The sequence below is a fragment of the Pelodiscus sinensis genome, chromosome Z (assembly GCF_052426305.1).
Source record: "Pelodiscus sinensis isolate ZL-2025 chromosome Z, ASM5242630v1, whole genome shotgun sequence".
Taxonomy (NCBI): Eukaryota; Metazoa; Chordata; order Testudines; family Trionychidae; genus Pelodiscus; species Pelodiscus sinensis.
In genome coordinates, this window is record NC_143085.1 from 13,364,243 (window position 1) to 13,378,776 (window position 14,534).

Below are 14,534 nucleotides of genomic sequence, written 5' to 3' on the forward strand. Positions count from 1 at the left end.
GCAGATGTTTTTGCGGAAAAACTTGCCAGTCTAGACACAGCCTAATTGTATCTTCACTGACTTCAGTGGAGTGGAGTCACTCAGTTTCCACACCAGAGAGAGCTCTGAATCAGGATCTGTGTCTTTTCCTGTGAAGAGGCTGCCTGAATTAGGAGAAAAAGTGTTTTTTAAATAGCCATATTACCCAGCCTGTTTTAAAATCCTAGTCCAGGCTAGGGATGTAAATAATTAGTCAAGTAGTCAACTACCCAATAAGTTTAGTCTTAGGGGTAGTCAAGTCACAACTCAGCTACTCACTTCCCCCCCTTGTTGCCTCTGTAACAGAAGCAGCAGGTAGGGGGAGCAGGAGCTGGGGGAAGCCAGCTTAAAAACTGGTTCCTCCAGGTCTCCACTATGCAGGTGGGGGAGGCTGAGGAGGCAGAGGTGCAGCAGTGCAGGACCTGATGTGAGCCAGCACTGCTCAGTTCCAGTCTGAGGCTACTGCACCTCTGCTCTTACTACATGTAAAATGCGGAGTCACAGCGTGGGTAGGTCTGAGACCCAGTGTGAGCCGGGACAGAGCACCTCCCCTTATTGACTAATCCTGTAGCTGATACAAACTGTATGGACTACACAATTACCCATTTCTTAATATCCTTAGGCAGGCAAGTTTTGTTAACTCTCCAGATCAGGTAAGTGGTATTCAAACACAGCTTGTCCCCTTATCCATACCTGAAAGCCCCTAAGGGTACAGAGTTTTTCAATTCCTCTCGTTCAGGGGGCGCTTCTAACCTTTTTTCATTTGCAGATCCCTAAAATATTTCAAACCGAGGTGCGGCTCCCTTTGGAGAGCTCAGGCATAGTCCAGAGAAAATCACTTCCTGCCCTAGTTTAGATAGGCACAGGCACAGGCACAGCCGCTGTCAGGGGAGCCCAGGAAGGAACATGCATGACGGGCACCACAGCTGGGCAGTGCAAAGAGGAGCAGAAACGGGGTCCCAGGCGCGGAGGGGCGCCCAGAATTCTCCAACCCGGCCCATCTCGGGTGGAGGCTGCATTGGGTGGGCATCGCGCCGGCGAGCGCGGCAGGGACCCTGCACCGCGACTAGACCCCCCTGCAGCACTAGATGGGGCTGGCGCGCCAGCCGGAGCGAGTCTGGCTTCCCGTGAGCGCTGCAGCCGGGCTGCACAGCCCGGTCCCCGCCCTGTTCTATGGTGGCCGCGGCAGCTGAGCGCGCCCAGGCCCGGAGCTGCTAAGCCCACGTGCTGCCTGGCGAGATCCCCGTCCGGGGCAGCCTGGCTCGCTTCGCTGGCCGCTCTGGGAGCCATGGGCGCGGCGCAGGAGGCCCAGGCCTGCCTCGCCTTCTACCGGCAGCTGGGGCAGAGGGAGGCGCGGCCGGGACTCTGCCGGGCCGTGCTCGCCTTCCTGGACAAGCTGCAGCAGTTTGCAGGGTGAGTGCTGGGCGCGGAGCTCGCCCCCTGCCCCCGCACGCCGGCTGCTCGCTCCTGTGCGGGGGCAGTTAACTCTCTGCCCCGACCGGGCTGCAGAGCATCTCCCCTGCATGGAGCCAGCGGGACCGGGGCGTGCGCCCCTTGCAGGCGGTCCCGCCCAGGACTTGCGTGGGTGAGGGAGGCGGCTGTCGCTGGCCAGGAGCCAGGGCACATTGGCCCTAGGGACTAGTTCATGGCTGCTCAGAGACTCAGCCCTATTGAGGGGAGGAGGGGGTGTCAGACACGGCGTTGGGTGCCTTGGAAGCGCTGTCCCCGCTTCGTGCAGTGCCAGGGGTGGAGACCAGTCGCCTCCCTGATGTTTATAGTCGCGCTGTCTGGATTCACTGCTCCGGGGTTTGAGCTGTGCGCTGCAGGGAGCGTCTGTTCGCTTCAGACAAACGGGGTTCAGTGGATTGGTTTAATAGTAGGAAAGTTTCTATCGGATTTACCTTTGGGGCCAAATTTAATTTCCCTTTAAGGGTCAAAAGTGTTTATTCTGTACCCATTCTTCAGGATTGTTTACAGTAGTATCTTGGAAGCTTCCCTCTCCCCCCTTGTTCTAGTTGCTGTACAAACACAGAACAAAAAAACAGTTCCTGCCTCCAGTAGCTGCCAAATCCACCCTTGTCCTTGTTTTTAGTTGCTGGGTAAACTGGGTTAAACATTCCTGAAAGTGGGGATTGGATAAAGTTGCAGTGGCTAGTACTGAGCAGTGAAGGTGGGTGTTGTGCAAGGCTTAGTGCAAAGTTCAATTCTCTTCCAACAATTTTCCCTCTAATTTTTTCCATCCACATACAGAATACATTTTGTTATGTGCACCAAGACATATGTGGGTGTGCACCACTAGTAGAAACACATGCATCCAGCTGTGGATGCTCCCTGCATGTCTAGTCTTAACCCTCTCTCAGCCCTCCTGCCAGGGCTCTTCTGTACTTCATGTACAGTATCACACAGTCTCTCATTTTGACCCACTGTCCCCTTGTCTCCTCAGCATACAGATGTCCTGTCTCTGTGTGATGTGACTAGTCAGTCTGTAATTATTATACATTCATTTTCCTTATTAAGAGGAGGGATAGCTCAGTGGTTTGAGCATTGGCCTGCTAAACCCAGGGTTGTGAGCTCAATCCTTGTGGAGGCCATTTGGGGCAAAAATTTGTCAGGGATGGTACTTGGTCCTGCTGTGAAGGCAGGGGAATGGACTCAGTGACCTTTCAAAGTCCCTTCCAGTTCTAGGAAATAGGCAGTCTCCATTATTTAAATCAGATTTATACCTAGGCCAGGTCTTCAGAAGTGTAAAAACTTAACCACACTAACCTCCCTTTGTCACAACTGAGAGAGAGTGAGCTGGAAGCTACAGTAACGCAAGGACTGAAAGCAAGTAAAAGACTATTCAATTTGCGTCGGCAACTAAAGGGACTCACAGATACCTTGGCTAAAGTAGTTCTGTAGTGAGGGAGAGTAGCTCGTTCAGATTTATATCTCTTTCATTTGACCTCAAATTAAGCATTGCTACCCCCTGATTTTGCCTGGAAAGTGATAGCGACTGTAGAGCCAGCTGCTCAAGTCTGATGTTTGGGCCGTAGACACAGCCTTATGCAAAACAAAACAAGGCTAGTTTTCAGCCTACACATTTCCACCGTAGCCCATTACTGGGTTTCAGATGTTGATCTGTTTCTGACTTACACTCCCATTCTGCAAGGGGATCCACAGTTTCCTACTGAAATCAAACTTGCTATAGCAGGGGTGGGAAAAGGGCCAGCTGTGAGCCAGATCCGGCCTACCACGCCAGTGGATCTGGTCCACAGCCACCCTGCCTCTCCCCTACTCCCAGGCCAATCAGGGCTTTTTAAAACAGCAGGCTTTTATCTGTAGCTGCTGTGCGCCTTTGGCCGGGGGGAAAGGGGGAAGAGCGGGGAAGCTTTGTGCGCCCCCAGGCCAATCAAGGTCTGGGAGCAGGGAGCACGTATAGTCTTGCCACGTCCTTTCCCCACCCTGCCAGGGGTGCACAGCGACTAGAGAGACAAACTGGCTGTTTTAAAACTGTTGACGTGTCTCTAGCTGCTGTGCACTCTTGCAGGGGCAAGGAGATTTTGTGCACTCCCCCACCCCCAGGCCCTGATTGACCTGGGGGCAGGGAAAGTGCACAAGGTCTCCTCCTATTAGGTGCCTAGAGGGAATGCAAGCTGTTTTAAAACAGCTGGCATTTTTCTCTAGAGGGCGGGGAGGGGGATGGAGGGGGAAGACTTCTCGTGTTCTCCCACCCCAGGCCAATAAGGGTGAGGAGAAGCACATGAAGTCTCCTGGCCCCGCCCCTTCTGTCCGAAGCCCACCCCTTCCAGGGTGGCCCCGGGCTACTTCGGAAATTTCTGAAGTGGCCCCCTTTTAAAAATTATTGTCCACCCCTGTGCTATAGGGTGCATGGTTGTGGACTCAAGCCCAAAATAAAGGGATGCTTTATGAGTGGAGTCACTCTCTTCCCTGCATGAGGGGTTTTGTGCTGTGTTCATTCTGGAGCAGTGGCTTGGTTTATATATTTACATCTGTGGGTATATTGGGGGTTTGGTTGATTTTTGCTTTATAAGGCTGGAGTTATAAGTAGAATGAAATCTAACTAATGCTCCTCTATTCAGTAATGCTGGCTGTTCTTACATTATACCACACCAGCTGGATCGTATTCTGCCTCCCCTTCTCTGTTTCTTGCCTCGAGATTTTTCAGAATTATTTTATTTTTATCAACCTTGGCCCCAACCTTTGTCTATGTGTTAGTATCTTTTAAAGTAAATGATGTAATACTGATTGTTTTTGCCAAGAAAACAAGTGAAGAACCAGTAATCATCAGTGAAGACCTATGAAAATCTAGGCTTCTAGGTTTAAGTTAATAAGTATAATTTAAACATGCATGCTGTACATATTATAGAGATGGGTGCTAAGCAAAAGCCAGGCAAATTATGCACTGTAGTTTTCCTTGTCCCTCTCAGTGACTATACTGTACTCAGCTGCACACTGAATTCTTTTCCTCTCTCCATTGGAGGTGTTTGGGACAAGTCAGCGTTAACGTGGTGATTCTGGATTTAATTTTTCCAGGGGTTCTGTGAAGAGATGTAAAGATAAAAATCTGGAAGAGGCGCTTCTGCTCTTTCAGGAGATGAGCAAGGGCTTATGGGAGCTAGATGATGCTGACGTGCTTCCTCTAGTCCGCTGCGTCCTTGCTTTCCAAATGGAGACAACCAGCAGTTCCAGCTCCTTCCATAAACTCGAGCAGGTAAATCATGTTAGACTGTGGCTGCTCCATTCATCTGGGTAGGGAGGTAGGGGTATCAGGCTGCAGTGTTATGCCACAGTTTGCTCTATACAGTCACTGCCACTGTTTTCAGGGCCTAGTTGAAAATAATAAACACTCAGTGCTTCTACAACACCTGTTATTCATGGCTCAGAAGGTCTGCCTACACTGAAGTTAGAGAGTGCTGGGCTAGCCCATGCCAGCTGTTTAATTGCAGCCTAAACTCTGGGACTCTCCCACCTTTCAGGGTCATCAAACCTGGGCTCCAGCCAGAGCCCAAACATGTACACTGCAATTCAGCAGTCCCTTAGCCCAAGCCCCGTCAACTAGCACAGGATAGCCACAGGTCTCAAATTAGTGTCAACATAGCTTGAGTACTGTACAGTCAGGGACACTCACGAGTACTGTTATGGGAGACAGGAATTACAATCCCCATTTTACAGATGAGGAGGCTGAACTCCAGCAATGGGAAGTGACTTACCCAAGGCTGCGCAGCAAGTCAAGGAACCTAGGCTGCTATCACTCAGAACTGAGTCTGATACCTGCCTAGACCATTCATTTATCTTGTGCGGCTGCGTACACGAAGCACCTCTCTGCAAACTGGATGTTGCATCTTAACTGAGTTTTTGTGGGAGGAAGGTTAAAGCGTGTGCCTTCCCTCTAGGAAATCCAAGAATTAAAAACAGCTTTGGCCCTTTGCCTAGCTACCTGCACTTGACTTTTGTACCATGACTGTAGCAACATGAACTACACTGGCTCAGGGACACTTCTCCCCGCCCCCATTCACAACTGCACAGGCCACCCCACCATCCTCTTCATGACTTTGCAGACCACACCCCTTTCCTCTTCCCTTTGGGTTTAAAGAACATTCTTCAGTGGCAATTCCTACAGGCATCGCTACATGGAAAATGAATATTAGAAAAAATATTTCATTTGTTTTTAACTTGTTAATGTAATTTAACCACAGCTGATTGGGCTCAGTGCCTTCACTACTGAATGTAGTTCTCTGACCAGTGTTCCATAAGAGCTCAGCCAAGCTAACTATTGGGGTCCCTTTCTGGCCTTCACAATCTGGAAGTTTAGCAGCTAGACATAGAGGGAATCACTCTTCTGTCTGGTCTCCCCTTCATTATAGAGATAAGGTGGGAGAAATAATTTCTTTTATTGGACCCACTTCAGAGACCAGCTTTTGAAATACACAGAGCTCTTCTTTGGCTCTTTCATTGGGTAAGGCAGTGGTTCCCGGCCTTTTTTATACTGTGCACCAGCAAACCCATTCACAAACTTTTGGTGGACCAGTAGTATCTTATTTGCATATTTGCTTATTCATTATGCAGATAATGAATATGCAAATACATTTTATTGGTCAGCCATGTGTACCTCAGCTCCACCCCCCAGAGCCACAGAAAACAGCTAGCTTCAGCTCTGGCAGCTGCAGTAGCCAGCTGTTCGTGGCCCGGCCAGGCACCGGCCTGCAGCCCGGCAGCTGGGAACTGCTGATGTAAGGGAATAGATACATATTTTAAAAGGCAGAATGGAGGCTGTGGCTACATGGCCCTGTCGTCTGGAGAGGCGAATTGCAGAGTGCATCAAAGTGTGATATTAGAACTGCTTCTTAAGGATGATGTGGACACAGACTAAAAGGTACTTAGTTCACATCAACATTGTTCTCTTTGAAGGACTTCCCTGTGGGTGCTGCAGTGGTCCCATCCATAGTCCAAATGAGGGATGTTAAAAGCCGTTTAAATAGGTAACCGTGGAGCTGCTGAAGAGCTCAGCAATTACATGGTTACACGTTCTGCAGACTCCGCAGTATACAGCTTAAATAAACTTGATACCATAGAGCCCACTGCGAAGCCTCCCCACGTCCCTGGCAGCCCCTGGGGAGGAAACGTCCCTGCCACACTAAAGCCTCCTCCCTGGGAGTGGAGCGGGCAGCCTCCCCGGCATCCCAGAGAGTGTAACCAACATCATTAACCAATAAGCATCAGCTTATCAGTTAAACGGTTAGTTGGTTAAACACAGCATCCCTAGTCCAAGCTGCAGGGCCATGTAGATAAGCCCAGGAGGCCATACTGGTGTCTTTAGCAAAGGTCTGTCTATGATGTGTCTACATGCTAATTCTGGATTCAGTAGCGTAATTATCCACTTAATTGAGAGCAGGCAGAGCAGGTCTATAGTGGAGCTGGCCCCAGCCCGGTACATAGACTTGCATTAGCTGGCTCACTAAAGCTTGAACCAGCTCACTAAAAATATCAGCGTGGATGTTTGAGAAGGGGAGCTGTGTTGGTCTGTTTCAGCGAGAAGTCCTGCAGCACCTTAAAGCCTAGCACATGTATTTGGACATAAGCTTTCGTGGGCTGGAGCCTACTTTGTTGGATGGGTGAATGTTGTGGCTCTGCTGGAGGCTTGGGTGAACCACCTGGGTGTTGGGTGGCCTTAGGAGCCTGAAGTTGCCTGAGCTGCAAAGTCCAAACTACCATTTTTAGCATGCTGGTTCCAGCTGAGCTAGCATGAGTCCACCTATCTAGCCTGAGAAGCTCTCGGGTCTGCAGCAAACCCAGACCAATATTGTTCTGGACAGTTATGCAGGACCCTGGAACACCTGGGCCATTCAAGGTTTCCTTTCCCCCCAGATCATTAAGAAGTTGTTGGAAGGTAAAGAATCCTTGGTTGCTGAGCAAGTGAATAAATTAATGAGCAGCTTGACGGAGTACAAACAGGTGAGAGGAACTCAGTTCTCTTTAGATTGGCATGGAAGACAGAGGGTGGCCATGGTTCTGCATCAGGATCCATCACTTTGCACTCCTCAGCCTGTGCGGAGTTTTGTTGATGTCAGTGGGACTTTGCAAGGTCTGAGCTATTAGATTCAATTGCAGGATTGGAGCCTTCTTTCAAAGGGCAGCATTGGATCCAGGGACAAGGATGTGGTAGGAAAGGTGCAGATCAGGCTGCCTGGGGCCCCTGTATTTGCTCCCATAGCATTTCAAAGCTCACATCTACCCCTGTATAATGAGCCAGTATTAGCATATTCCACTGCACCTGGCCTGGATAGTCTCCGTTCCCTAACCTAGCCTTGCAGATTCACCAGATCTTTGTGTGTAACTAAACCTAGCTTTCTGTATGGTCAGCCTGCTGCTTTTCTGGCCGTAGGCATTTATTAGTGGCTCCTTAGGCAGTGAATTGTAACATGGGGAGTCTCTATGATTTGTACCAGCGCAAAGGGAAGTTGGCAGGAAAACAAGGCAGATTCTAAAGGAGGAAACTGTTATTTGCAAGCTATCCACTTTTTATCATCCATGCTGGGGAGAAAGCAGAGAGCCTGCTTACAGTTCACTGAGTTAATTGATGTGTATTAGTTTGTGCCTTAGGACTAAGTGTATCAGCACTGCTGCTACACACCGCCTTGCTGGCCTCGGACCCCAGAGGCAAATAGAAGGTCTTGGCCTTGTCCTGCTGCTTTGGCTGGCCTTTTGGCTATGCTGCTCTGGGTGGGTGAATGCGTGCTGTGGCTAGGGAGGAAGGCTTGATTCTAAACTCAGCTGGCAAACAGTTGGTTTGCAGGCTGAATTCTGCAGCAGCTGTGCCCTCCACAAGCATTAAACATGGCTGCGCTTCCTTTTCCCTGCAGGTGCTGTCTCCTGGAGATCTTCAGACAGGTCAGTCTCAAGCAACGCCCCTCCTGCACACATGAGCTGTGACCCCAAACCACAGAACCACATATTCCCAAATACTCATGATGGAGGTTTCTGTGGTTAGGAAGAGACTGAGCTCAGGCCATCCTGACTCTCATGGTGCCAGCCTCAGACAAGTCCCTGAATCTCTGTCCACTCTTTGGCCTGCCTGGGGAATGGGATGAGCAGGCATGTCCCTGATGTCCTGGCCCTTCTCCCACTGAGATCAATGGCAAAATATGTGGTCCAAAAGCTAGGTGTGGCCTGTGGCCCGAGCATCTGTGGGCAAATCCCTAGGATGGTCCGGAGCAGAATGTGGGAGTGAAGACATACACTCTGTGCAACCTTCTACAAATCACATCACTTAGGTGCCTCCATTTCCCCACAAATAAAAGAGGGAATATGATACTTGCCTCCATCCCCAGAATGGTGGGGCAGGAGAGAGAATTAAATAACATTCAGTGGAGGCTGAAAAGTGGTGTAAGCACTAGGAATCACCTGCTCCCAGTAACCATGTGAGAATAGAGAGATTAGATTCTTTCATTTGCTTTGTCCTTTTCCTGTCTCTCTTCGTGAGTTATTAACACTGTCAAAGAAGAGTCCTCTCTCAATCTCTGCTTGTAAGAGTTAGCGGGAATATTCACCCTTGCAGGGAGGGAGTCAGGTAAAATGTATGGCCTCAAAGCCTGGGACCCAAACCAACTGGCAGGTAGGGAGAGAGTCCCCCGTCCTCCATAACAGTAGGGCCTCCCCTTTGGAGCATGGGTCTCAGGATCAGTTTGTTGGATCAGAACGTGCTGCAGTGTGTACATCGATGGTGCTGGCCACCATTTGAGGTGTTTAACCTGGCAGCTGATGCACTGTGTCCCTCTCTCTCCCCGTCCACAGTTTGCATGTTCATGGAGGAGAGCAGCCTAGGCCGACAGCACTGGAGACTCAACCTGGCCACACTGCTGCAGCGTGTGGCTGCCACATTGAATTTGGTGCTGCAGGACCCAACGGCAAGGAGCGGGAAGTGGAGCTACATTGCAGTCAAGGCAGGTTCTGCGGTGCTTGGGGGTTATAGTCTCCTTTGGGTGCCTACAACATGCTATAACTCCCACTAGCATGGGGGGAGGAGAGACAGGAATGGAAGGGGTTAAAAACACAAAAGATTCATTGGAATTTGGTGTCCTCCCTCCATAAGATAGCAAGATGTGTTGGGAGAAGGAATTGCCCACTATGCTGAGGGAGGTGCCTTGTCACACTGTTAAGAAAAAGCTCTCACGGGTGACAGAATGTTGCGCTTTATCCTTTTACCTCCACAGACCTGCCTGCAGCTATTCCAGGTGATGCCAAGGGAAGTGTCACCTCTAGTGTGGCATGAAGCCAAGAACAGTGAAGCCCTGCAGAGCATTTTGGGATCGCTGCTGCAAGTCATCTTGGGGCAGGTGATTATAATCCGAGCAGTTACCCAACGGTGGCACTGATGAGTTTGAGCCTCTGTGAAGCCAGCCCAGCTGAGATTTGAGTAAGAGAAATAAGGATAATGCTTTACCTGTTCAAAGCAAGTTCCACAAGTTATCAAGTTTCACCGCTCAGCATTCCTGCAAGGGAGGCAAGTTTTAGTTTCCCCACTGTACAGTTTCTTCAGGGAAACTGAGGCAGAAAAGAGCAGGCCAGCATTTTCAAATATAGGCACCTAAACAAAAGGTGCTTAGTACACAGAGGTGCTGAATACCTGCAGCTCCCATGGAAGGAGAGCAACAACACTCAAGTTAAGCTACGGTCGAATGCAGTAATAGTGCCAGGCAGTGTTCCTTGTAAGCTGGGTACTTATGCGGCCGCTCAGGAGAGCTTCCAGTGCCACCCAGCTGATTAACAAAGTGCCCTCAGCCACGTTTTTGTTTCTATCGATGATGCACATTCATGCATACCTTGGTGCAACATAAAAAAATTATTTCACACATGGATGGAAAAGATTAGAGTCTTGTTGTCCAACCAGTTCTGGAGCAGTAACCACCCAATGTTCACTGTAGTGAACTAGCCACACTCAGCCAGCCAAATAGCCACATTGTTCATGCCAACGAGCCACACTCAACTGGCTAAATAGCCATAGTGGCTAGCGTGTTGGACACCCTGGTATTAGAGGGAATGTTGGTGTCAGTTTAGGTGACAGCTGCTGGTAATGGGTTCATGCTGTATAGCTGGAGACATTATCCTCACATCTGTACACATGAAATACACATGTTGGTGTGATGTCTGAGTAAGCGTGAATGGGGTGGAGTAATGGGAGTTGTGATGAGAAGGACCTGGTGTAACCCATGTGCTGCGAAAGTGCAGCATATCCCAGTGGCTTTATAAATGCCTTTTGAGTGTGGTGAGGAAGGGAAGGGCAGCAAGCAATGATTAAATGGTTTTCCAAAGACAAGCTTTTAAAATTCACGTTTCCTTTTCCGTGGTGTCTTCAGACAGTTAACAAGGACACCCGCCTGCTGGCTGGCACCACCGTGAGCATGTTGGTGAACACTGCTGCTGAGCCAGAGAGAGGAGCCAAAGCCGTGCTGACTCTTTTCCAGCTAATCCACCAAGGTGCATGCTTGATCATTCATAATGATACTTCTTGGCATGGGACCTCACAGCACTTTCCCAAGGTGCATGGGATCACAGTTCCCTAGAGGCTATTCTGCCTGCCTAGATGAAGGAACGGGAGGAAGGCTCCAGCAAATTGTAGATATGGGGCTCTCAGACTATGGGGTGAGGTAGCACAGTAGGTTACATGCACCTTTTGCTTTTGCAGCTTGAGCCCCTCCAAATTTGGAGACAGCAGCGTTCTCTTTGAGCTCAGCAGCCACAGCCACACAGTTCAGCACCATTGGGGGAGACAGCTGAGGGAAGGCACCGATCGCCGTCTGTATGATATCAGCCATATTTCTGAGCTCTCTGCTTGCACAGGGCCTGGCTCTGGCCTGTGCTACAATTAGTACTAATGTGTGTGAAGGACTAAAGTTAATCTGGGGAAACAAAAGGCTGATTTGCTGTTGGAAAGTCAGAGTTTGGAGAAGACTTTGCTCTATCCTAACTTGGCGATTTTAACCAGGGCCAGGAGAGCTGAGATTTGGGGAACTGAAGGTGGAGACTTCTGTCCTGAGCTCAGATGGCCTAGAGAGACTGGTGCTGACTAGGGGTTTATTAACTTGCTGCAAGAAGGAGATCCTGAGCTCCCGGCTGGACAGCTTCCAACCTCAGGTAAGAGAGCGCTAAGTTAGAGCGAGCATTCTGCGTGGGGAATGCAGAGCACAAGCCAAGGGTTTAGAAAAACCTTTCACTTGTTGCTGGGTGATGGCCCAGTAAGTACTTGGGGTGGTTAGATACATGGGAGGTTGGGGGGTATTTGTTCTGGCCAAGCCAGTCCTATTACTTGAATTGAGCTGGTTTAGCCCTGGCGATTGGCAAGACCATACACTTATACCAGGTGCTATGTTTAAATGTGGTTGTTGCCTGCAGACCCTTTATTCCCTCCCCAGCAAATCTTGGAAATCAAGCCTTGCTGTGAATGACCCTTTTAGTAACTGATATAGGCATGAAAATACCACAAGTGCCAGCTATACCACTCACTGGGAATAGAAACTAAGACTGATCCATCCAAAACCTGCTAGCCTCTATTTCTTGGGGAAAGATGTCCCTCCATCAGCTGGCAGTAACAGAATTCATCTGTGGGGCTGCTAGACAACTACCTACCCACACAATAATGGATTTCATCTGTGGTGGCCAAGAGAAGAAGAATCCTGGAAGTGTGTCAGCAACACTATATAACTCTTGCTTATGCCTGGAAGGAGCATAAAAACTATGCCTTGAAAGTATGCCCAATTCCTCCACAAAATCAAGGCCTCTAGCACTGTCTACCAGTAAGGTTGGGTGTCCTCTGATTATTGAAGGTGGTCCCACCACTGACCTTGTCTTGTGGGTTGTTAACTCTATCACCAATACTGTTGAGACCAATACTGGTTCGCCTACTGAAGCCAAGGCCTTAGCTGAATGGAGTGGGAGCATTCTGTATCAGTCAGCTGCTGCCGTATCAGCTGTAAGAAGATTCAGAGGCTCAAGAGCCAAAGGGCAAACATGCAAAAGTGTTCTTGAGGTCATGGAAAAGAGCTTTGCTGGAGGAGTTCAAGACAGAATTGAACCTGTTCAGCTAATGGGCACATGGGAAAACCTCCATGGATTTTAGCAGAGACCACCCTGGCTAAAGGCCATCTGACTCAAATTTATATAGCATCCATTGCTGCAGCAGCTCAGCCTAGCTCTGGTGATGGAAGCTTTGTCACTTGCGAGGTTTAAAATCAGACCGGAGAAAACCAACCAATCAACACCAGAAGCTGTATTCCAGGAGACTGCTGGGCACCGGCTGTGGTGAGAGGATGGTCTATTTATGACTTAATAGGCCTCTTTGAAGCTCTAGTGTTTAGGAGTCTCTTCTGTCAGCAAGAAAAGCCGACAGCACAGATACAGTGGTAGCTCAGCTGATTGATGGCTTTTGCTTAGTGCTGGTGTTTGCCCTGCAGGCTTGTCTCTTGCTGGATGTGCTGTTTCCAGCTGTCTGGGCTGTGAGTGAAGAGCAGAAGGATTATCATTACTACCGTTTCCAAGGTAATAAATATTGCCTCTCCCCCATGATACAGCAAGAGAGTTTAAGAGGTTTACTTCACTCAGCTTCCTGAAGCTATTTAGGGCACCTTTATAGGGCCTAGGGATGTTCATACTAGGGATGTAAAAACTTCCCAGACTAGTTATCCAGTTAAACAATTTGTTTAACTGGTTAACCACTGGCAGTGGCTCTCCACAGCTCCGGGGGCTGCCCCAGCTCCCACTGCAGCCAGGTCCTGCCAGCTGGGCTGCCGAGGCAGGGGGCCTCCAGTTAACAGGTTAGCCAGTAAGCATGCCAATAAGGCATATGCTTACCAGTTAACCGGTTAACCTTTAACATCCCTAATTAAAACTGTTCACCACTAGCACTTAACTGGGTAATGTTTTAAATTAGGGCTTGCTGCCCATTCCCTCCATGGCCAGGGCTGTTCTGGCCGAGCATAGCTGGCTACTGCTGGAGTTCACTGGCAAGGGCTGGTTAACCAGTAAGCATATCAGTAAGTTCATGCTTACCAGTTAACAGCTTTATATCCCTAGCAGGGACAGGAATGACTAGCAGTGAATTTTCCCTTAGGCTCTGAAATTAAAGCCCAATCAAATTCTATCTGGTCCCCATAGTACATCACCCATCTTACCTAAGGCACACACTTGTCTTAACCTTGCCTTGAGCCCCTGCTGCGTAAGGTATGTTTAATGGAGAAATCCCCAGGAAAAGGTGTTCCGAAAGGCAGGCATTGATTGAGAACATGGTTGCCTGCTCTAGCTGGCAGTGGGACCTGTTTGGAAGAGCTGTGTATGGTTTTGCTGTTTGGCCCACTGGAAGAGCTATGTCCTAGTCTGCCTTGTGCTTTCAGCTTTTTCCCTCTGGCTGCAACGTATCCTGGAAAGCCTGCCTGAGATCTGGAAAGTCAAGGAGAGTCGAGTGCTGGTTGAAAACTCTGAACTGCTCCACAGACTTAACCAATTCATCTGGAACAATGCAGAGAGCCCGGTAATGTACCCAGCCTCGTGGGTGTAGCTCCAACAGGTCAGGCCTTCTTCCAGAGCAGTCAGAAAGTATCCAGACATCTCCCTTCCTTCCCAGATCCTCCCTTTCTTTCACTAGAATAAAAGTGCACAGTGCAGCCTCGCCTGATTTTAGTCTGTCTGAATTCTGCCCTTCCAGCTCACTTCATACTCCCAGTGCCCTTCTGGAATTGGGAGCAGAATCTACCCCATAGTAACATTGTCAGGTTTGCCAAGTTATGACTGATCTTGCATTATAGGACTGGTCACATTGGCATTGCCTTTTCCTCCTGACTGGTGAGACATTGTGTCAGTGCGAATGCTTGAACAATGAGAGACCTGTTGCCTTAGAGCTTGGCAAAGCCAGACTCCAATAGCCCTGCTCATACTGAGCGGTCCTGTACACAGCCTGCTGTCTCATTGGTTTCCTAAAGACAGCTTCCCATTGTCAAATACCTTTACAGAGCCATAACAGACAT

The 14,534-nt window shown here is 49.3% G+C and overlaps 1 protein-coding gene across 8 annotated transcripts in view; it reads left to right on the top strand.

Annotated features, from left to right (window-relative positions):
• The first annotated feature begins 920 nt into the window (after positions 1–920).
• LOC102458487 (tRNA (32-2'-O)-methyltransferase regulator THADA-like) overlaps positions 921–14,534 on the top strand; it is a 54,064-nt gene continuing 40,450 nt past the window's right edge. For 2 of the 8 annotated variants that reach the window (XM_089775138.1, XM_089775139.1), the window contains exons 1-10: positions 921–1,431; positions 4,555–4,732; positions 7,387–7,473; positions 8,382–8,409; positions 9,313–9,461; positions 9,732–9,854; positions 10,875–10,995; positions 11,504–11,652; positions 12,969–13,053; positions 13,905–14,041. In XM_089775138.1, the coding sequence (XP_089631264.1) occupies positions 929–1,431; positions 4,555–4,732; positions 7,387–7,473; positions 8,382–8,409; positions 9,313–9,461; positions 9,732–9,854; positions 10,875–10,995; positions 11,504–11,652; positions 12,969–13,053; positions 13,905–14,041 (1,560 nt within the window). In that variant the 5' untranslated portion in view covers positions 921–928. The remainder of the gene's footprint in view (positions 1,432–4,554; positions 4,733–7,386; positions 7,474–8,381; positions 8,410–9,312; positions 9,462–9,731; positions 9,855–10,874; positions 10,996–11,503; positions 11,653–12,968; positions 13,054–13,904; positions 14,042–14,534) is intronic. The other 6 variants (XR_016348328.1, XM_089775135.1, XM_089775137.1 and 3 more) reach the window with 5 other exon arrangements.